Source organism: Sander vitreus, chromosome 3 (assembly GCF_031162955.1).
Source record: "Sander vitreus isolate 19-12246 chromosome 3, sanVit1, whole genome shotgun sequence".
NCBI lineage: Eukaryota > Metazoa > Chordata > Actinopteri > Perciformes > Percidae > Sander > Sander vitreus.
In genome coordinates this window covers 35,339,816-35,364,250 of record NC_135857.1, presented here as the reverse complement: position 1 = coordinate 35,364,250, position 24,435 = coordinate 35,339,816, and the positions used below count along the sequence as shown (strand labels likewise).

The 24,435-nt window shown below is 42.8% G+C and overlaps 1 protein-coding gene across 1 annotated transcript; it reads right to left on the bottom strand.

The window, feature by feature from the left end:
- Positions 1–213: 213 nt before the first annotated feature.
- Positions 214–24,435, bottom strand: LOC144515965 (uncharacterized). The gene is given in 14 exon segments (XM_078247184.1): positions 214–404; positions 406–899; positions 6,745–6,791; positions 7,561–7,734; positions 13,611–13,784; positions 13,880–14,053; positions 14,149–14,322; positions 15,984–16,768; positions 16,770–17,788; positions 17,930–18,155; positions 18,326–18,404; positions 23,011–23,130; positions 23,348–23,450; positions 24,296–24,435. Coding segments are annotated over 14 exon segments (3,759 nt in total). The 5' UTR covers positions 24,423–24,435; the 3' UTR covers positions 214–341.

Here is a 24,435-nt window from a genome sequence, read left to right as displayed (position 1 = left end):
AGGGACACGCCTTCCGCTGTTCTGCCAAAAAGTGATCGCAGCCCCTACCTTTACACTGAAAGGTTGTTTCTGCCTCAAAAATACTGGATTTCAATTCTATCTGACAGAGTATAGCCCACAAGAACTTAACTTATATCTGTTGTATCAATCTCAGTAAAGAGAGTCAGCTGATGAATGAAATCATGATATGATCAAATGAACAAATGATCGCCCTCAAGATGAAACATATAGATTTTATTACAGATGAATGTTTTTGTGTTTGAGTCTCAGATCTGCTTCACAGTGCAGAGTGTGTGTGATGGTGAACAGACTGAACTTTGGTTTCAGCAGCTGATCTTCAGTCAGTGTTTCTGTCCACAGGAGAGACTCTCAGTCCTGCAGAGGACACAGAGACATTGAGGAACCAGACCAGACCAGAAACCCAGGATAAAGAGTTTCAGTGACTGTGGTGTTGAAGGTGTAGATGTGGATCAATGTGTCAGAAGAGACTGTGTAGAAGGACAGAGTGCCAGCAGGGACGTCCACATACACTGCTACTCTACCAGAAGAGGAGGAGGTGGTGAGCGATATGTATTTCTTTTTGTGCCAGACAAAGTAACGACCATCATCAGAGCAGTGCAGTCTCCAGGAATGATCATTATGTCCAAACGCACTATTTTCTCCTCTCCTGCTGATTCTTCTGTAACTCACTGCTACATTAATCTGTCCTCTCCACTCGACCTCCCAGTAACAGCGACCAGTCAGACCATCTCTACACAGCAGCTGAATCCAGACGTCAAACCTCTCTGGATGATCAGGATATGACTGATCCTCTCTCACACCTGTCACCTTCCTGTTGTTGTCAGACAGTTTGAGTTTTCTGTGTACTGTGTTTGTGTCCACTTCCAGTTCAATGGCATCTGATGGAGAGAACAAGACACAATCCAGCCGCAGGTTATCATCTGATGATTTATTAACAACTTCACTGACAATAACTGAAAGAAAACCATTCAAACGTTCATTTCATATTCAGCTGTGAGTGATGTTTAACAATCCAGTTCTAACATGAACAGTTACTGAACATGAGAGTCAACACGTCAACAATGTTCAGCTTCTCGTCCTCGTGTTGACCCGATGATGACAGCTGATGATCCAAATCTAGAAACATGAACTGAATAAAGTCTCAGTAATAAAACTGTCACATCTTCTTCTACTGCAGCACAAAGACACATCTACCTCAACTCTCTTGAGTCACCTTTTAAACATCTTTGTGACATTAATTATGCCGTGTTGTGTTCATGAACTGTGAGTTTTTTCAACACGTATTCATTAAAAACATCCAGAGAAGAAAACTGAAGGTTACTTGAACACAACTTATGTGTGAATAAAAAATAAAGAAACAAAGTTAGCTTTCTGTTGGCTCGACTGTTGATTAATGTCTCTATGTATTTATTAGTTCTGTTGCATCTAGGGATGCACCAAATCCAGGATTCAGGTTTGGATTCGGACAAATATTGGGCTTTTTGACAGGGTTGGTTTCTGCTGAACCTTAGAATCTTTTTCCTACTGAACCGAACCCTACTCGGCTGCTGCTCGTTAGCTAACGTTAGCTTTCTAATTTCACCCACCCAACATGCCTTCTGTAGTGGAATAGCTTTGAATGACAACCAAAAACGCTTGTCTTTTACTGTGACCATTTACTGTTCAATATGTTGCAGTTTTACACACAAGAAAGTGAGCAACTTAAGCTTGACGGACATGTTTTGCATCTAGCGTCTCACGTTCATCTCAGTAAGCTAGCAAGAGTATACAACAGACAACTTCCGTGCAGTCTACTTCAAAATAAAAGCACTTCCTGTGACAGTTGGCAGTAAAACTAAACTACTGTTAAACAAATAAGGTTGTGTTTTCTTTTCACTATCAGCTGTAAATCAAGTACTGTAAATAATGTTAACAGTGAGTTTTAATCACACTATAATTTACCATTTCCTTTAGACAGTTTTAAACTAAACAACATTAATTTGTGCTTTAAACAAACATTTCGCAACACCTTCATCATACACTGGTTAGCAAAAATTTGCCAACAACAAACATAATTGTCACTCATCTGGTGATAGCGATGTGCTTTCCTAAGATGTGAAAAGAGCGAGTGAATTCAACATTAAGTTGTTACATTTAACTACTTGAGAGGCTGTGGACGTTGTTTACTTCATTAATGTGTTTACTGTGTTAATGGACTGCGGATGGGAGGAGGATTCGGTATTCAGTTTCAGATTGCTCCCCGGTTAGCTCTCCACCAATCAGATGGGTCATTTGAGTCCGACTTCCGGCAGTGCCCGCCCCGCCAATTATACATGTCAAATCGGCCAAAATGAAGGCCGACGGCCCCTCGGACTGACAACAGCACGGAACACACCGAAGAGACTCGAGTCACTGGGCAGACTCTCCGATGGCCGATTATCGGCTTGGTGTGTCTCAAGCTTGAAATAAATCCCTAGTTGGATGAACGTGTTAAGTTTGTTGAGTCTGACACACATTAACACACACACACACACACACACACACACACACACACACACACACACACACACACACACACAAACCCTCACACAGTATTCATACTTGCACACATGGTAAAACATAATGTAGCTTAGTGATATCTGTAGTGACTGAATATATGCAAATAAGCTGCTGAGGGCGAACGGCTGAACCCGTTTCAAACAGGTTTTCTGGACTAAAAATAAACCCATGTCCTGTGCGCTGTATAACTTTGGATTCGGTGATCCATTTATTCACAGCACTGTAAAACACATGTTGACTGTCATGTTCTACTACGAGACAGAGATAAGAGTAAAGTTCTTGCATGGAGCCCTATTAGATGACTCCTCACTTACTGTGGCCTCGCTGTGTGATCCCTGGTCTGATGTCATTTACAGCAGTGGGATTGATGTTTAGAGAGTAAAAAAACCATCCACTACTAACGTTAAAAGTTGAATGTGTGCTGCCCCATTGGCTGAATTTATTTATTGCAGCATTTGATATCAAGATGAGGATAAAAAACATAGATTGTGTGTCCAATGGAGGACAGTGTTTAATTTGGCGGTTTTCTTCTTCAATCCGGCGATTCTCCGCAGTGGGAGTGTCACTGAAACAGCCCATTTGTGTTCTTAAAGTGCTTAATTATGCTCATAATTATATTTAGAGGTTGTACCAGAAAACCAGAAAACACCATATATTTGCTGCAGCTCCTGTTTTCACCCTGTGGGCCCTATCTTGCACCCAGTGCAATTGCCTTTGTACACCGACGCATGTATCATTCCTCTTTTGCACCCGACGCACAGCGGACTTTTCCCTCCACAGACACACGTCGGTAAATTAGGGAATGTATTTGCGCTCCTGGGGGCGGTTCAGCGAAAAGAGGAGGCGTGTTCTGGCGCAAACGTTCCCTGGTGCTATTTTGCAGTTTCAGAAAACAATTCCGCCACAGACCAGGAAAAACCTGGTCTAAAGTCAGTGGCGCGTTATTCAGATGCTATTTTAGGGGTGCATGCTTGGCCATAATGCGCATACACTTTGCTTTTCTCATCTACACGGACGCAGCAGTTCCCATTTTTGCAAATCATACATAATTACAAAGAAAACTATTACTGAAGATGTTTCAAGATTCAGGTGTTTGGGTAGGTCAGGAAGCACTTTACAGTACAGTCCTCAAAAAGTCACAGCATTCTTTGTGGCTTTTTGTGTTTCACACAACATTTCCATGAATCATGGATGTGTTGATGACATAAATGAGGAAAATATTAAAGGACTTAAGGAGACGTCGTGATGTTGAACTAGGACGGGATTGGACAATCCGGCGGGATCTGGTCCGGGAGTGGCAATGCGCGATGTGCTCCTGGTGGAGCGGGTGGACAGAGATGGAGTGGGGGGAGGAGGAAGGGGCACATCAGGAGCAGGTGGTGCGTTTGGGGGCCCACGCTCCATGGCTGCAGCAATCCTCTCCAGACTTGAGGAGATGCGCCGAGAGGCTGCAGTAACATCGCCACCTGGTCATGACGGGCATTTATTACTTTGCCGCATCCCGGACAGCTCCAGCTGGCGTGTGCCAGAGCAAATCCGCCATCATAATAGAACATGGAACAAGCGCACCTGCTCATAAAGGGAATGTGAGATGACGCTCGGATTGGTTTATTGCACGTTAGGCCCAAACCACACCTAGCTACTTCAGACCAACCCATTTAGGATTTGCGTTGGGTGCAAGAGTCATTTATCCTGCGATCGTTAAAACAGGGTCCTGTGTGTTGAGCTCTCTGTTTTAGCTACAGAGTGAGACATCTCACTTCTGTTCCATCTTTGTTGGGAGTCGCACATGCACAGTAAGTACTGCTAGCCAGTCAGAAGCAGAGTATGAGGGCGTGTCCTGACAGTACCTAGGTAAGGACTACTAGCCAGTCAGAAGCAGAGTATGAGGGCGTGCCCTGACAGTACCTAGGTAAGGACTACTAGCCAGTCAGAAGCAGAGTATGAGGCGTGCCCTGACAGTACCTAGGTAAGGACTGCTAGCCAGTCAGAAGCAGAGTATGAGGGCGTGTCCTGACAGTACCTAGGTAAGGACTACTAGCCAGTCAGAAGCAGAGTATGAGGGCGTGCCCTGACAGTACCTAGGTAAGGACTGCTAGCCAGTCAGAAGCAGAGTATGAGGGCGTGTCCTGACAGTAGCTAGGTAAGGACTACTAGCCAGTCAGAAGCAGAGTATGAGGGCGTGCCCTGACAGTACCTAGGTAAGGACTACTAGCCAGTCAGGAGCAGAGTATGAGGGCGTGCCCTGACAGTAGCTAGGTAAGGACTACTAGCCAGTCAGAAGCAGAGTATGAGGGCGTGCCCTGACAGTACCTAGGTAAGGACTACTAGCCAGTCAGGAGCAGAGTATGAGGGCGTGCCCTGACAGTAGCTAGGTAAGGACTACTAGCCAGTCAGAAGCATGAGGGTACAGAGTATGAGGGCGTGCCACACTAGCAGCTAGCTGAGCATTATAACATGTGTTACAAAGTGACCCACGTTTGTCTCTGAAGTAAAGGCTGGACTACAACAGAGCCAAAATGCATAATATGAGCACTTTACACCCCAAACAAAGCACAGGTAGACTTTATATTTCACAGTTACTGTTTTCCGTCAGAACGTTATAGATCTCAACGTTTCCGACTGCTCTTGAAGGCAGCTTTATTTCACAGCAGAGAGAGAAAGAAAAGAGACGAGCGAGTGCTTTGTTGTTGGAGGAAACAGTTCAGTGCTTTTGTCTGTTTTTTCCCCTCAGAGACAGTGATGTTTCCTGTTTCCTGTTTCCTGTACGGGACTCTCACACCGCCTCCAACCATAGCTCAAAACACAATGACAAGTCTGATCTCCAGTTACATGATTGGTCACCGCAGCATTACATGGAGTTGCGTTTTTCAAAAAGTTGAGTCGGTCTGGTATGTCGCATACTTGACTTGATTTGTTTCTAGGGAAAAACTGAGATAGCTCATAATGTGTTAAGTAGTTCCACAGTGGAGGCACTGTGCTAATGTTTATTGATTATTTATTTATAGTTACTTATGCCTATAATAATAACATCCACTGGTAAAGGGAGACTTAGGGACTGTTCGTTATTTATTTCAGGGGCCACCGGAGGAGTTTTGGGATCTTTAGTCAAAACAGACCTGACCCTCCCTTCACCAGCAATACATTTTGGATGGCCCTCCAAAATGTTAAGGAAAAAAGGGACGACCCTCCCCATTAATTTATTGATGCCTTCTGTACTGATTTGTGCTTGGCAAAGATGTACAGATGCCCATTGTAATTTTACAACCATGAGATACATGACTAACCCTCTGCATTCTCATCTTACGCACTCCTCTGTTATGGGCATTTCAGTACATTTACTCCTTTACATTGTTGTGGAACCACAATAAGCATGGAAACTAAATACACACTTCCTGCATTACTGCATTACTTCAAATACTAAGTTACTCCTCTAGTGAACTAGTATTCACATGAAATAAAACAATAAAACATTGAGACCATTCAGCAAAGCACACTGGGTAATAGGGAATTCAACATTGGTTGCTATGAACTTCTCACTAGGCTTCCTCAGTCATTGTATATTTTAGCATTCATAAAGCTGCCAAAGCTAAACATTATCCAAAACTTCATTTCCCAGACAAGCGTCAATTTGGGAGCTTGCATGCTACCACTCCTTTCTTCTCAAATGCCTTGAAAAGGCTGTCATTTGCACAATATCACAAATAGTCACCAGGACCGAAAGGATATTTGAGTCGGGTATGGCTGCAGCCTGGAGACCTCCCGTCTCATGCCTCCCGGGTGGTGCTGTCCGCAAGCTTTGCCTTTTCAAAATAAAAGCTTGCGTCTGGTACGCTATGTTTACGTACGGTGTTTTGGATGTTTTTTAACTAAACAGTACGGCAATCATGCTAATGAATAAAATTATTTTTTCAGCAGATGTCTTAGACTAAAAAAAATTGGATGACCCTCCCATCAACAAAGAATAAAAAGACATAACCCTCCCCTATTTTCCTCCGGTGGTCCATTCCATAAATACCGGTCCCTTAGCCAATTCACCATCAACTGCTAAGCACTCAGCATCCTGTTCAGTAAAACATTGAAATAAGTAACCTCATTTTATATCATACTTCCAGCACCAGGATGGGGTTAAACTAGTGTAACACACAGCTGAGTTCTCTTAGAGCAAACTTAAAACACACTCACACTTCCTCAGACCAGGTCTCAGTCTCTGCGGTCCACCATGGTCCACCCTGCAGGAAGAAACAAAGTCACAATCAACTCCATACTCCAGGGCTGGGGATAAATGCAAGGTTTAACCATCATGTGAAATGAGACGGAGTGAGACTACGTCGACTCTGCAGCTTGTTCAAGTCAAACTCAGGGCGATGCTGCTAAAGCTGTCATGGTGTGGTTACACTTAAGCCGACTAGACATGATACGCAATTTACTTACTGGCGAAGCCAGGGGTAGCACAGAGCATAGTTGGGCCCCATCGCCCTCCCTGTAGGAAATTAATGGAACGGCCGGCGCATAGCGGTTTTGTCGCATATCATGTGTAGGCGGCTTTACTTTGAGTCATGCACAACAGCATTCTTTATGCCCTGGTGACAGACTGACAGGCTGAAGGTTTGGAAGGGTTTTATTTAGTTTGGTGTGTAAAATGGTCTAAATAAATTACATGTAATTAGGATAAATAGGTTTGGTTTATTTTTCCAACTTAATTATTTTGTTAGAGACAAGTAAGCTACCAATAAAGGTCCCGTTTGGTACTGGTACCGAATTTCAGCTACCTGTATCGCTACAAAAGTTGACTAGGAAAAGTGAGTACTCAACTTGAATGTACGTTGCATGAAAGTGATATGTAAGTTGATTAAATCTTATTTTGTTAATGCCAATCGAATCGTTCTGGACCTATGACATGGTATAAATATCTGTATTTGTGTTATAAGATTGAGAACCCCTGTAATACACTTTCACTTAGATCCTCCATTAAACATGAAAGTGTTCGTCCATCCATACCTGAGAGTGTCCAGTCTCCAGTTTGGATCCTCCAGTCCCGCTGACAGCAGCTTCACTCCTGAGTCTCCTGGATGATTGTAGCTCAGGTCCAGCTCTCTCAGATGGGAGGGGTTGGAGCTCAGCGCTGAGACCAGAGAAGTACAGCCTTCCTCTGAGATCAGACAGCCTGAGAGACTACACACACACACACACACACACACACACACACACACACACACACACACACAGTTGGTCATGACAATTCAGGTAGTAACTTGGCCACAACCAGGGAACAATACAGAACAATTACCATGAGTGCTAGAATTGGGCGGGGCTCTACAGTCCAGCTGTACACAACAAGAACTACTGTTGTGTAGCTACTTGAAATTTTCATTTTCCAGTAGAGAGAGAGAAATAAACCTTATTTTATAATTGTTTTGCAGGGATTACATTCTAAAGCACAAATAAATAAACATCAGATGATTTTGTGGCGACTGATTTCTCTGCATATTTATTGCAGCAGCTGGATAATGAAGTAGGTTTACGCTAGTATTGATTTTTGGCTGGGAATGCATTGAATCACTCCGTTCTGCTGTTGTTGAAGCTGCCTGTAAAAAACCAGCGTAATTAGTGAGTCACTAATATTAGGCTCAGAGCTGAATGCTAAATGTAGCCTGTTTTGCATTGCTTCTAATGCTATTCCTCCGTTCTGACTTACTGTGCATTGTGTAGGACTTCTATGTCTCTGTCTGTGATTTCCACTATACGATCACAGTTAAAAAAAGTGTAATAAAGAGCAGAACTCCTGATAACTGCTGTGGGCTTCTATGTATCTGTCTGTGATGTGGACATGCCTATCCTGATTCGGTCTGGTTTCCCCATGTGCAGATGCAGATCCACATACACAATGTAGTGAGACTGTCACAAAGCGGACCGTCACATTGGCTTTAGCCATCTTCAGGGTGTAGCCAAGGTAAGCTGAAAAGAGTAAAGGAAGCTAAAAAGAGAACAGAAGAGAGTAGCCGAGCTGCCGCCAGACAACTCTGACTGGCTTTTAGTCGTTGCAGAGAGTTTCACGAAATAAAAATAGTTGTTGGACTATTAAGCAATATTAGCTGGCTTGCTATGTCTTTTTTTCTGATTTATTTGTGGGATTTTGAGCATAACAGATACATATTACACCTCATCCATGAAGTAAAACTAATACAAAGAGTCATTCTGTGAAACAAGGTACTAACAAAGAGATGGTTTACCCCCAACTCCCACCCCACTTACAAAGAGGTATCAATGAAATAGGGTAAAATGGGTTTTGATAGAGGTAATAGTGGCAGTGGTAGTCTAATATACATATACATAGACATACAAGTCATGCATGCTCATAAGCTCACAAAGGCAAACAAATAACACAGTAATAAAATAAAATCAAGAGAAAAAATAAAATTAAAAACAAAAACAAAACAGATACTGTGCTACAAGCTACTGCTTATGGTAGGGAATATTACTAGTTGTCTAGACATCAGGGTCAATGTCTATATGGAGAGACCTGACATGATCTAGGAAGGGTTGCCAGATTTTATGGAATTTCCGTCCTGAGAAATGAAGGGAGTATTTAATTTTCTCCAATCTCATAAAATGAAGTGCATCCTTTAGCCATTGAGAGCGAGAGGGGGGGGAAGGGCTTTTCCACCACAAGAGAATGGCATGTCTTGCTAGCAGTGTGAGAAAAGCAACAAGCTCAAACAATAGGGCGGCAGTGAGAGGCCAATGGGTAGGACACCAAACAGGGCGAGTAATGGTGAGGGATGAATGTTGGCAGATGTGATGACTGAGAGGGAGTCAAAAACGCATGACAAGAAAGGAGCCAGGCTGGGGCAAGACCAGAACATGTGACTGAGATTGGCTGGACCTTGGTGAAATTTGTCACAGTTTGGATCGATGTCAGGGTAGATAGGGGCAAGCTTACTTTTAGACCAGTGAATTCTGTGAATCACTTTGCACTGTAACACTTCATGGCGAGCGCAGACGGACGATGAGTGGACCCAACTCAGGGCATAATTCCAGGCAGCAGGACTTATATCCTCACCAATCTCTGCAGACCAAGCATTGCGTAAAACATCAGAGGTTGTTATCTGACTTTTGAGAAGAGTATTGTACAGTTTTGAAATGGAACCTTTGAGACTTGGGTTAACACCAATGATGGTATCAGTGAGAGTAGGGGAAGGGAGGGCAGCAACAAAATCTCTGACTTGCAAGTATCTAAAGAAATGAGTGGGCTGCAAATTGAAAACCTGAGTTAGTTGGTCGAAGGAAGCAAATATGCCACTAATGTAAAGCTGTTTTATTGACTCAAAACCTAGGTCTTTCCAGATCAAAAAACTGATGGAGTGAACAGAGGGTTTGAATGTACTGGGGCTAAGACAAGTATTACCTGTAGCCCAAAGTGCCGCCTCAACTGGTTCGAGATTCTAAGGCAGTTTTTCACTACTACAACACTACTAGAGTATGCAGTTGGTGACAAAGTCAGGGGGAGGCACAACAGGGACATCAGAGAGGAGGGACTACATGAGGCTTTCTCAACCTGCAGCCATGGTGGAGATTGGCTGTTGGTGTGGCACTAGTGCAATATTGTTCTGTTTGCAGCCTAATAGTAAAGCAAAAAGTTGGGTAGAGCTAGGCCGCCCAACTGTTTAGGTTTTTGTAGAATTTCTTTTTTGATTCTAGGGGTGCTTTTGTTCCAAATAAATTTTGAGATTAAGCTACTAAGAGAGTGGAAAAAGGGTTTAGATAGGAAAATAGGTATACACGGGAAAAGATACAAGAACTTGGGCAGTACATTCACTTTGATATAATTTATCTGACCAGCGAGAGACAGAAGCAGGAGTGACCACCGGTGGACATCTTGGGATAGCCTGGCTAAAAGAGGGGAGAAGTTACATTTAAATAGTTCTGAATAGATTTTTGTTCACCAACATAGGTAGTGATAGACAGATGGTTTATCCAATCAGCTAACCAGTATTTTCGCCCCTTCCCAAAAGTTCTCCAACGGAAACTTCCCAGATGGATATGCCGAGCAAATGCGAAGCAATCCATCTGGCGGAGTCAGGTTAAGTACAAGGGGGATAGATTTGTCTGGGCAAGAAAGAAAGATCAAGAGGTCATCGGTGTACAGGGATACCTTATGTTCTGTGCAGCTTCTTGAGATGCCCTGCATCTGACTGGACTTGAGGGCTACCGCTAGAGAGGTTCAATGGCAAACAGTAATGGAGAGAGTGGGCAGCCCTGTCAGGTACCACGTTTAAGGGAGAAATAGTCAAAATAGTCATTATTTGTGCGGACACAACAATAGGGGATGTATACAAAAGCTTAATCCATGATATAAATGTATTGCCAAAGCGTTTCAATGTGTAAAACAGGTAGGGCCACTCCACGCGGTCAAATGCCTTTTCGGCATCCATTGAAATGACCAGCTCAGGGTTGTGAGAGGTTGTGGGTGAATACAGAATATCAAACAGTCATCTGACATTATGAAAGGAATGTCTGTTCTTTACAAACCCTGTTTGGTCTGCAGCGATGAGATTTGGAAGGACGCACTCTAGATGTCTAGCCAGCATTTTAGCCAGTATTTTGACATCTGCACAAAGCAGAGAGATAGGGTGATAATTATTACAGGACAGAGGGTCTTTATCCTTTTTCAATACAAGAGAGATAGTAGCCTGACGTAACATGAGAGAGAGTGTGCCACTTTGCATTGGTTCATTAAACGTGTTAAGTAGCAGTGGGGACAGTGTATCTCCAAATGTTTTAAAAAATTCGGCAGGGAATTTCCCATTCTGCATGAGCATTAAAGCACTCCTAAATTCGTTTATTGTAAATGGTGTGCCCGATTAGATGCCACTTCAGAGTTGATGGAAGGGATATCTAAATTTATCTAAGGAACTAAAAAAGTGTTTGTATTGTGTTTCGCTATTTAGGCACTCAGAGGAGTATAATGAAGCATAAAACACTCTGAACTGATTGTTAATGGATTGAGGGTTAATAGTTGTTCCAATATCTGTGTTAATCTGGTTGATGTCCATTGATGAGGACTGCCGAATTTGGTGAGCAAGCAATTTACTTGGTTTGTCTCCAAACTCATAGTAATTATGACATGTTTTTAAAAGGGACTCTGCCGTTTCATTGGAGGCCAGAATGTCATATTCTGCCTTCTTTGTGAGTAGTTATTTGAAAACATCAGCATCAGTTGTGTCTACACACTTTGACTGCAGCTCTGCTATATGCCCTCGGTTCGGTTTGGTTTGGTTTCACACCTGGAAAAATCCAAGTATAGCAAAATGTGTCATTACAAATCACACAAGAACGTCCAGTCCTCTTATTGGTTGGATGTGTCTGGGGGCGAGAACAAGAAAGTAAATACAGGAAGAAGGTCCTGTGTTCTGGACTACTGCATATTTCTTCCATCTCCATGGTCAAACCATCTCATTTCATTTAAATGATCAGATATTGTTTCGCGAGAGACGTTAATGCTCTGGTCACCGAGGCTTCGCTCTGCTCTGCCGGCGTCTGTCTCCAATTTTAGCGGCAGCTGGTTTGACCACGGAGATGCGAGTGATGGACAGTACGGATCACGTTCTCATCACAAACGAACCGCTCCAGAGTTTGATTGAAAGCGTACCGAGACCACCTCTTCAAGCAGGTCTTGGTACACTTGTTTGGTCCACTTTTGGTGCGCACCAGAGTTTGATTGCCGCGTTCTCACCTGCCCAAACAGCACCAGCGGGGCAAACAAACTCTAGTTTGATTTAACCGAAAGGTTAAAAAAGCGCCAGGCATCTGAGACGGCATACTGTTCCATGAATAGCTGGATAACTTTAGATGATTTTGATGGAACACAAGGCCTGTTAGATGAGCGATCAAGCGAGGGGTCAAGACATCATTTGAAGTCACAACCAAGGATAAGCAGGTGAGAGTTTAGGTCAGGAAGAGAGAAAAAAAAAAATCTTAAAAAAGTTCTCATTATCCCAATTTGGGCAATATACATTTGCCAACACCAGGTTATTGGCTCCAATTCTACCTGTAACAATGACAAAATGTCCATTAGGGTCTGAAATGACAGCGGACACTGAGATGGGGATTGATTTATGAATTAGAATTGCCGCCCCGTGTGCCTTGCTTAAAAAATGAGGAGTGATAAAGTTGGCTCACCCAACCTCTATGAAGTTTAACGTGATCTAATGGCAAAAGGTGAGTCTCTTGTAAAAAGGCTATTTTAGTGTTAAGGGTTTTAAGATGGTTAATCACCTTGTTGCGCTTAACAGGAGATTTCAGGCCTTTAACATCCCAACTAGTAAATCGAACAGCACCACTTGGTGCAGAGAAGGAGACTGTACTAGCCATCACTGTGTGGGTGGAAATGTTGCCTCTATGAATGTCCCCGCCCCTCCCACAACTCAGCACCAGAGAGAGGGAATAAAGCACCTGTCTCGGTCTAACATTGTGGATTATAGCAGTAGCATAAAAATAATAGAAAAACACTAAACAAAATGCACAATAAAAGAAAACTTACAAAACAGTGACAAAAACACACCACTCTCCCCCCACGCAATCCACCCCCCACCCCACCTCAAACCCTGTTGCTGCTACAAGAAACAGCCACAGCATGAAACTCATTGATTCACTGATCAAGAAAAACATCAACTAGTGCAATAGGCATTTGCAGATATTATTTTGAACACATCTGCTAGCCTTTTGCAAACTAAAAATCTTTAAAAGGAGAGGCTTAAAAGGCAAACTAAAAGTTAAGTCATGGGAGCCACCTGCCTATGCGTCTACACCGCACAGTCTCGGCTTGCTATGTCTTGTGTTGTTGCACCTTTGGCTGGTGGTTAGCAGAGTTGTTGACTCGCTAGATTTTGATTACAAGTCATGTAATCATAACAAATGCACGTGTAGAGGTATGGATATAGTAGAAGTAAATTACTGTGAAACTGTAGGGAGACAAATCGGAAATAAATTAATGCTACACAATGTTGCATTAACTTGCATTGTTGCTCAGGTCCTAACTGAACACCAACCTGAGAGTTTGCAGTCTACAGTGTGGACTCTTCAATCCAGGAGACAACTGCTCCACTCCTGAATCCTGCAGGTTATTGTTACTCAGGTCCAGCTCTCTCAGACTAGAGGACTGGGAACTGAGAACTGAGGACAGAGCTTCACAGCCTCTCTCTGAAAGGTCACAGCCACTCAGTCTGAAAGAGATTCAATAAAAAGCCAATACAAAAATTAACATAGGAAGAAAATAACCACTCAGAGGGTGATACTTTTTAATTAACTGAACACCAACCTGAGAGTTTCCAGTCTGCAGTGTGGACTCTCCAATCCAGAGGACAGATGCTTCACTCCTGAATCCTGTAGGTCATTGTTACTCAGGTCCAGCTCGCTCAGACTAGAGGACTGGGAGCTGAGAACTGAAGACAGAGCTTCACAGCTTCTCTCTGACAGGTTACAGCCAATCAGTCTGAAAGAGATTCAATAAAAAGTCAATCCAATAATGAACGTAGGAAGAAAATAACCGCTCAGAAGATGATACTTTTTAATTAACTGAACACCAACCTGAGAGTTTCCAGACTGCAGTGTGGACTCTTCAGTCCAGAGGACAGATGACTCACTCCTGAATCCTGTAGGTTGTTGCTACTCAGGTCCATCTCTCTCAGACTAGAGGACTGGGAGCTGAGCACTGACGACAGAGCTTCACAGCTTCTCTCTGACAGGTTACAGCCACTCAGTCTGAAAAGGAATCAGCAACAGATAAGAACACAGCTACAAACAAGCAAAAAATAATTCTAAGTCATTAAAGCTGCAAGCAGCATTGGACAGGCCCTCACACCTCCTTGCGTGTTGGGTTCAAGCTCAGTATCACATGTGGACCACACATTATAAGTTTCATGTAAATCGGATGATGTTTGTCATATAAGGCTGATTTTACTAGGGGCGCTATAAGCAAAAGTCAATTCTGCTTATAGAGGTGCTCAGGCCTCGACCCTTGTCAATCATGTGAAATTTCGGCAAGATTGGACAACTTACACTCAAGTTACAACAACTTCTTCATTCATCGATAAATGACAATCAAAATGGCCACTACGCCCGCACCGTTGGATGAAAACTCAAGCTTTTAATAACTTTTCATCGTTAAGGTCTTGAGATGGCACAAAACTAATTTGAAGTCGATCAGATGAAATCTCTAGGAAGAGTTCGTTAAAGTATAGCGCCTTGACTTTTAGGACTACATCCTGTTGCCACTAAGGGGCGCTATTACTTTGAGTCAATATCTGTCTATCGATGTCCTCAGAGTTAGTCTTATGAATCCTGAAAGGTTTTGAGCCAATTGGACAATGTACACTCAAGTTACACCCATTTCCTTTTTCGATGACGAAACGCACAAATGCCCGATTGACTCCAAAGTTGGCACATATGCTCAATGGCCCATGAGGAACAACTTTGCCAAGTTTCGTGGCAATCGGAATATATTTGCCAAGATACGCAACTTCCTGTTTCGAAAGCCCCTACAGGAAGTTAGTCCTCTATAACTTGTGCATTTTTTTCAGAATTCTTAACTTTTCGTCATGAGGGTCCACAGATGCCACTTGCAAAGTTTCGTGAAGATGGTAATTACGGCCTAGGAGGAGTTTGACAGAATGTAAACACATGGAAATAATAATAATAATGTTTATTATTAAAAATGGCTGACATCTGGTTGGGCGGAGCTAATCAAAGTAAATAGGAAATATGTCCGGAATGATGAGAGCAATGTGTGTACTAAATCTGGTGAAGATCAGAGCAACTATGTCCAAATTAAGGCCTTCCATGCATAAGGGGGCACTATGGAGCCCGCTTACAGGTATGGGCCAAATCGCTGTACAGTCTCGCAAAGCTCCCAGGTTTGGATGTGGGCACCAATTTCTGTGAGTTTTCGTATATATTGAGTCCATCAAAAATATGCCCAAGGGCTAAAACCAATTATGGGGCGCCATAGAGCCACAATACCACTCCCAAGCAAAAATGTGAACTATATATACTATGTATATATAATATACTATGTATATTAACTTCTCATTTTTTTTCCGGATCATGGCGTGCGTTAGGGGGGCACTATTGAGCCCTCTGGCGACGCCCTAGCCCAATCACTACAGAACTTAGCAATTTTCACCAGGTCTGACATGTTTGTACATTTTTGTGAGTTTTTGTGCATTCTAGCCCCTTCAAAAATGTGACGAAGGACTCGGAAAAATAATAATAATCTGCACAAAAACAATAGGTTCCTCGCATTTTTTGTGCTCGGGCCCTAAACGGAGCAGTATCAATAGAGTTTCGCCGGCCAATGCCGTCAGCGCTCGGGCCCTAATTCAAGAAAAACTGCATTTACTCTGGATCGTTCTGTGTGCACGTACAGAAGTTTGTTGGCTTTGACCACTGGCAGCAGCCTCAGAAGAGCATCCTCTGAAGCGTATGAAGAAAAGTATATCTTCAGGTCAAACACGTCCAGATCTTTTTCTGATGACAGTAAGATGAAGACCAGAGCTGACCACTGAGCAGGAGACAGTTCATCTGTGGAGAGACTTCCTGAAGTCAGGGACTGTTGGATCTCCTCCACAAGAGAACGATCATTCAGTTCATTCAGACAATGGAACAGATTGATGCTTCTCTCTGCAGACAGATTCTCACTGAACTTCGTCTTGATGTACTCAACTGTTTTCTGATTGGTCTTTGAGCTACTTCCTGTCTGTGTCATCAGACCTCGCAGGAAAGTCTGATTGGTCTCTAGTGAAAGACCCAGGAGGAAGCGGAGGAACAAGTCCAGGTGTCCATTTGAACTCTGTAAGGCCTTGTCCACAGCACTCTCGTAGAACTGTGAAGAGCCATCTTCTCCGGTTTCAGTCTTCTGGGATGTTGATTTTTCTTCTGACAGCAGGTTGACTCCAGAGTTGATGAATGTCAGATGAACATGAAGAGCAGCCAGGAACTCCTGAACACTCAGATGGATGAAGCAGAACACCTTGTCCTGGTACAGTCCTCTCTCTTCTTTAAAGATCTGTGTGAACACTCCTGAGTACACTGAGGCTGCTCTGATATCGATGCCACACTCTATCAGGTCTGATTCATAGAAGATCAGGTTGCCTTTCTGCAGCTGCTCAAAAGCCAGTTTTCCCAGAGACTCAATCATCTTCCTGGTCTCTGGACTCCAGTGTTGATCTAGTCTCAGATTTTCCATGATATTTGATGTTCTTCACTTTGGACTGAACCACCAGGAAGTGGATGTACATCTCAGTCAGGGTCTTGGGCAGCTCTCCTCCCTCTATGGTTTTCAACACGTCCTCCAGAACTGTAGCAGTGATCCAGCAGAAGACTGGGATGTGGCACATGATGTGGACGCTTCGTGATGTCTTGATGTGGGAGATGATTCTGCTGGTCTGCTCCTCATCTCTGAATCTCTTACTGAAGTACTCCTCCTTCTGTGAGTCGGTAAAACCTCTGACCTCTGTCACCATGTCAACACACTCAGTAGGGATCTGATTGGCTGCTGCAGGTCGTGTGGTTATCCAGAGGCGAGCAGAGGGAAGCAGTTTCCCCCTGATGAGGTTTGTCAGCAGCACATCCACTGAGGTGGACTCTGTAACATCAGTCAGGACCTCAGTGTTGTGGAAGTCCAGAGCAAGTCGACACTCATCCAGACCATCAAAGATGAACACAACCTGGAACTCTTCAAACCTGCAGATTCCTGCTTCTTTGGTTTCACTGAAGAAGTGATCAACAAGTTCCACCAAGCTGTACTTTTTCTCTTTCAGCACGTTCAGCTCTCTGAAAGTGAATGGAAATATGAACTGGATGTCCTTGTTGGCTTCGCCTTCAGCCCAGTCCAGAGTGAACTTCTGTGTTAAGACTGTTTTCCCGATGCCAGCCACTCCCTTAGTCATCACTGTTCTGATTGGTTCCTCTCTTCCAGGTGGGGTTTTAAAGATGTCTTCACATCTGATTATTGTTTCTGGTCTGTTTGGTTTTCTGGACACTGTTTCAATCTGTCTGACCTCATGTTCATCATTGACCTCTGCAGTCCCTCCCTCCATGATGTAGATCTCTGTGAACATCTGATTCAGAAGGGTTGGGTTTCCTGCTTTAGCAATCCCCTCAAACACACACTGGAACTTCTTGTTTAGGTTAGTCTTGAGTTTACGCTGACAAACTCCCGAATTACTTCCTGAATGAAAACACAAACAAGGAAGATCAATAAGTCAAAGAACATATTTCAACATTTAGTTGTCCTCAAAGAATATGTTTTAATGCATCTTGTCAGACATTAGTAAAGGTCCCATTTTTAAATCTGTTAAAATCCTCTTACTGCTCTGAAGACAGTCAGCCAGCTCCTCCTGCTTCATTCTCCTCAGGAAGTGCAGTGTGATCTTCAGAAATGCCTCTCTGCTCCTCCTCTGCGCCTCATCCGCACCATACAAAACCTTCTCATCCGCCTTCTGACTCTCTAAGCATTCTGGGTAATCTGGACTCAGAACCTTCTGAAACTTCTTCAGCTCGTTCTTTACAAAAGTGACGATGCTTTCCTCCAACAGCTGGAACAGAATGATAAACTCAACATTTAGTTTAAATAACTGTGATTCATCTATCAGTCTGAAAGCCTGCTGGTTTGAAAAGAGCAGCATGGAGACTACTGGGATCTGAATGGTAGTTTATCATTTAATCTGTAGTTAATAATGAAAACTTTCTTTTAATATGTACACACCAGAAATATGGAGTCCAGGTCTGTTTGCTGCTGCAGGTCAGACTGACCACCGAGGTCCTCTGAGCTCTCATGATGAAGACTGTGGAGAAAACATCAAGTGTAAAAACATTTAATGATCTGCGCACAGTCCTGATGATGACAAAATGGCATCTGTGTCTATTGAGGTAACACAATGGAGTGTTATGTGGTTCAGGACAATAGTTTAGACGCATGCATGGACACGCTCATTGGCTAAATCACCAAATACATCGATGACATTGTATCAAAGATTACTGTACGGACATTCCTGAATAAGAATTGTTTTTAACAGGGACAGCAATGCCACAATAGGAGCCACTAAATGGCAGAAGGGTACTTCGCAACAGTTTCTCAGAATTTTTAAAAAGGTGCAATTGAATACACCATTAGTTTGAGGATTTATTTGGAGCCGACATGCTTTATCTTCGTTGTTTCTTTCTATAACTCACTCACAGGTAACGCAAAATGTTCCCACACCGTTGACTTCAGGGGAGCAGGAGAATTTTTCAGTTCTGTTGTTTCTCCATCATCTCCAACTCTGATGAGTAAATGTTACCCAGTGTCTTTGGCTGCATGCTACCAGCCAGTAAGCTAAACGATTACTAAAATAAACGATAGCTGCAGCCCTAGCACATTTCCAGGATAATTGCCTGATATCCAGCGCATTCACCTTCTGATCTCTGTGTTGCCGTTCTCCAAATCCATTTGCTACGGGAAACAACAACACATTACAAGCTAGCAAGCTACAAACTGAAAATGGCAAGTTTTCAGAAATTAAGATCATGCAACAAGGCAGGCCTCCTTTATAATAATAACAAATTGATAGGACAAAATAACAGTAAAAGAGTAAAATAAACAAACTTGCTAACGAAAAGCCAGGATTTGGGGGACCAAAAAAAGATCAGTTTCTCAGAGTTTTTAAAGAGGTGCAATTGAATACACCATTAGTTTGAGGATTTGTTTGGAGCCGACATGTTTTACCTTCGTTGTTTGTTTCCATAACTCACTCACAGGTAAGACAAAAATGTTCTCACACCGTTGACTCTAGGGGAGCAGGAGAATTTTTCAGTTCTGTTGTTTCTCCATCATCTCCAACTCTGATGAGTAAATGTTACCCAGTGTCTTTAGCTGCATGCTACCAGCCGGTAAGCTAAACTGTGTCTCTTGTTTTTTTCTTTGGTTGTGCGCAAGTAGGCTGGGATGTAAAGAGAAACAATACTGGGGGAATTGTAGATCAAGCTCCTGATTTAGATAGTCCAAATTGAATGCTCATTTGGATAAATTCTGGAATTTAAAATAAAAATGGTGACACACAGCATATTGACAAATGCCTTCAACTCAGGGTTTGGGGATTTTGGAAGTACAAGAAATCCAGGTATGCACTCCAGAGAGCTATGAGCAGTGTGAAGTAGTCTGGATCAATAGAAGTATATTTCCAGTATAACCAGCCTGACATCTGGCGCATGCCCTTCACCTTCTGATCTCTGTGTTGCCGTTCTCCAAATCCCTTTGCTACGGGAAACAACAACACATTACAAGCTACAAACTGAAAATGGCAAGTTTTCAGAAAATTAAGATCGTGCAACAAGGCAGGCCTCCTTGGTTCTTTTGGGGAATGATGGGGAAATAATGTTTACAATTGAGTTTACAATTTCTCTCCAACTGGGACGTTTTCGGACCGATTGGTGGGATTGCTGTGGACGAAGTACACACTGAGATACACTGGTACTTTTAATCATGTATCAGCTAATTTAAATAGCTCACGTTACTGTATTGTGTCAACAGTTAACTTCATTTAATATTGTATGTGGCGTTTTCTTTTGCGGGGTGCAAATGTAAACCTAAACAAGTTCCTTCCCGAGACAATTTAGCAGAGCCACCGTCGCTGCGTCTGGAGCTTATATATACTCCACAGCGCTGTGGACATATGTCTGGCAACACCAGGAACATGTGGTCTGGACTAAGAACCATCACAGACTACAAGAGGAAACCAGCAGTGCTTCGGTAACCTGGACTTGATGGCCAAGCTCTTAAGGTGTGTGCAGATCAACTGGAAGATGTCTTCATAGACACAGTCCCCACATGATTCAAGAAGACCACCAAGGGTAGACTGGCCATCGGGAGGTTCGCGAGATTTCCCAAACGGCCGGTCCATCTGGGACCGAACCGGCCGTCATATTTCAATTTCAGATGTCAGTTACAGTCCTGGACATATTAAAATAGGTGACAGTACAGCTCTCAGCCATGAAATGGGCTGGCTGTCACAGTAGCAGCGCAAAACGGAGCTCTTGCCTGGCCGTCAATCTGGGCCAGTTTAATAGTGTAAATTTAGAGGGGGATGCGAGAGGCTGAATGGCCCGCCCAACTTGGACTGCTCCGCTTTTTGTTAAATCTGATTGGCTCAGCCTGACCCTCGCCGTGTCACCTCCCTCTGAAGTTACAAAGACAGTTTAGAATCATTGGTTACACAGAGAAAACTGAAAATGTCAAAACGAAAAAAAAGTAATTTTGGAGATGAGAGAAATGGGCGGCACGGAGAAGTTGAGATTAAAAAGAAAAAAAACTGTTGGAGCAGGATGTGGCAAAAGGCGCTAAATTAACTGACATGCTACTTAGTGGAAAGCAGGGCTGGACTGGCCATCTGGCATACCGGGCATTTTCCCGATGGGCCGACGCACTTTTGGGCCGAATCGCCAATATAAATAGAAAGAACTCCTAGCGGCCCATTGGTTAATTCTCTTTATTGGCACTGGCTTGACCCAATCAAATCCAGGAACAGGTGGATTCTTCAAAATGTGCCAAAATGTCTGACATGTTTGGGGCTGTAGTAGCTGCTTCAACATCCGCATTACCTGAAGCCGAGGAGGAGGAGAGGTGGCTGGCTATACAGAGAAGCAGAAACAACATCATGACAGGGAAGAAGCCGAGGAGAAGGAGAGTGACCACGACAGGGCCATGGGAGCGATTGAGGAAAAGATGGAAGAGAGAGTAGATGACGACGCGGTAAGGAGTGGGCAAATTAACAGGGACTCTCAGAAAGGGACGGAAGCTGTGTGTGTGTGTGTGTGTGTGTGTGTGTGTGTGTTTGTTATGTGCGCCTAACGTCATAACGACAACAAGCAGTTTGGCTGTAACATTATATTGGCTGTCAGGTAACCTAACTGCTTAAGCTTACAGTGAAGATGCTAGCGGTCGGCCTGTTGGGTAGCTAAAAAGACTGTGTGATCTATAAAATCAGTGTTGATAGAAACATCAGTGTTCCTTGAATTGCTTAATTAGCACTTTTCCAGGGCATATACTACTCTCAGCTTTATAGTAGCTTTTGGGAAGGGTTATGGTTATGGTTATTGTATTCAGCAGACACGTTTGTCCAAAGTTACAAAATATGAATCTTACAAAAGTTAAAATTAACAGTAAACAGTTTTTAAAAGTTGCAAAGCCAATATTAAGCAAAATAGTAATAATAACAATAATGGCAATACAATATCAAATATCAATAATAATAATAAAAAATAATAAAAATACCATAAATATACAAATCATAACTCTAAGAATGAATGAATTATTTAAGTGTAAGATCAACGGATAAGTCTTGAGACCCCTCTTGAAGGATCCAAAACAATCACATGAATGCAGAACACTAGGCAACTCATATCATAGCATGCACGCATATTTTAAGAGGACTGTCAGCAGGGAATGTGTCTGACCAATCACGGTGGGTGTGGGCCGCCTGGACCAAAAATGCCAGGGCCAATTTTTTGTCCCAGTCCAGCCCTGGTGGAAAGGCCAACGTTAGCACTGTCAGCGAAAGCAGCACCGATGAAGCAGCACCAGGACCCAGTGGAAGAGATGCACTGTTGGTACGTTTGGCAATAATATGTGTGCAATAGGTCAAAGCAGGTTTGAGAGGGAATATGCATCTATTATGCTATTATAACAATGACTTCCTAAACTCATTAATATATGCTGATAATTCTAGTCTATCACAAGTTTACAAGTCTTTATTTTGCATGTAAATACAGTATGCAATGTATTCAAGTTTATTACTGTTTCTATTGTTATTAGTTAAGTCCAGTCATGGTGGTGATGAGGAGGATAATGATGAAGAGGAGGAGGACAGGCAGGAGGAGTATGGAGCAGGAGGAACCAGCACAGATACAGTGAACGGTACAAGTCCAGTGTGCAGGGCTGTATAACTTAGCGTTGGGTTGCTTTGGTCTCTTCATGTAGTGTTATTATTACTACTATTAAAATTACTTCCAAAAAAGGCTCTGATCTGGTTTATTGGCATTTCTTTAAACCAATTAATCTGTTTGGTGGTTCTGGTCCTGGTATCACTGGGCATCAGATTGAAACCAACTTCACAAAATCAAAAAATTAACAACAATGACTTGTGATTTCACTTGACTTGATATCCTCCCAAAGCCTAAAGATTCATTATGATCGGATACATTTTTTTTTCAATGAATCAACTCTTCATATTCCTGAAAACAGATTGACTTTCAGTCGTTGTAAGAAAGGTTTTTAGCAGTTCAGAGCTGGCTGGTGGTTCTGGTCCTGGTATCACTGGGTATCAGATCAAAACCACCTTATGTGGCATTGCTGAACCTCGACTATGTAGCTCTGACAGAGTCTGATAATTACAAAGTTCACTTTTAGATTCTTACCTTTTATCAACAGCTTGTCCATCTTTAAACTGAATAAGATGATCCATAGACCGATCACTCTTCATGGACACACAGCTGGGTTCAGGTCCTGGTTCAGGTCCAGGTTTCTGCTGCTGCATCCTGATTCAAACAAAGACAGAGAATGAGTAACTATTCACCAAAATGTAATCTGATGAAAAATGCCGTCTCATCTCAGTTGATAATCAGTCGTTGGCTCTATTCTGACTAATAAAGTATATAGTTAATATTATATACATATATATTCAGTGTGAATCATGATGGAGGAGTGATGTGAGTGCTGAGCTCTAACATGGAGAAGAGTCCATCATCATCTCACCTCTGAGCTTTGGTCTGGCTGTCATGGTCCCCACACAGAGTGGGTTTATAGGGAGGGGCTCCCTCCTCTCTGTCCTCACACTGACTCATAGCAGAGTCCACACCTTGCTGGGAGAGATGACCTCTGTCACTATAACAAGCTTTTCATCACAGGACTACTGTGGCCCTGAAGTGCAAATCACAACGGCAAATATGAAAACACGACAGCAAATATGAAAACACGACGGCAAATATGAAAACACGACGGCAAATAGTAAAACACGACAGCAAATATGAAAACACGACAGCAAATAGTAAAACACGACAGCAAATATGAAAACAAAACAGCAAATATGAAAACAAAACAGCAAATATGAAAACACTTCAATAAATCATAAAACACGACAGCAAATAGGAAAACACGACAGCAAATATGAAAACACGACAGCAAATATGAAAACACGACAGCAAATAGGAAAACACGACAGCAAATATGAAAACACGACAGCAAATAGTGAAAAACACGACGGCAAATATGAAAAAACACGACAGCAAATAGTGAAAACACGACGGCAAATAGTGAAAAACACGACGGCAAATAGTAAAACACGACAGCAAATAGTAAAACACGACAGCAAATATGAAAACACGACAGCAAATAGTAAAACACGACAGCAAATATGAAAACACGACGGCAAATAGTGAAAACACTACGGCAAATCATAAAAACACGACGGCAAATATGAAAAACACTTCAGCAAATCATGAAAACACGACGGCAAATAGTAAAACACGACAGCAAATAGGAAAACACGACAGCAAATATGAAAACACGACAGCAAATAGGAAAACAAAACGGCATTAACTTCTACCGGAAAAGATAGGGCCTATCTAGCAGAGGACGGAGCCCCCTGATTGCACAGACGGACTGTCTCTCTGTTAAAAGTAGGTGCTTTTCCGTGTTTTTCACCTCTCCTTCCTGTTAAAAGATAGACAAACCAAGTCTTTCTCAGTAGTTGGAAGATGGCTGTGGGTTGAATACAATGCGACGCCCAGGTGGATCTAAGTAGTCTGACAAGTTCTGACACATCCTTCATTTTTCACTGATGA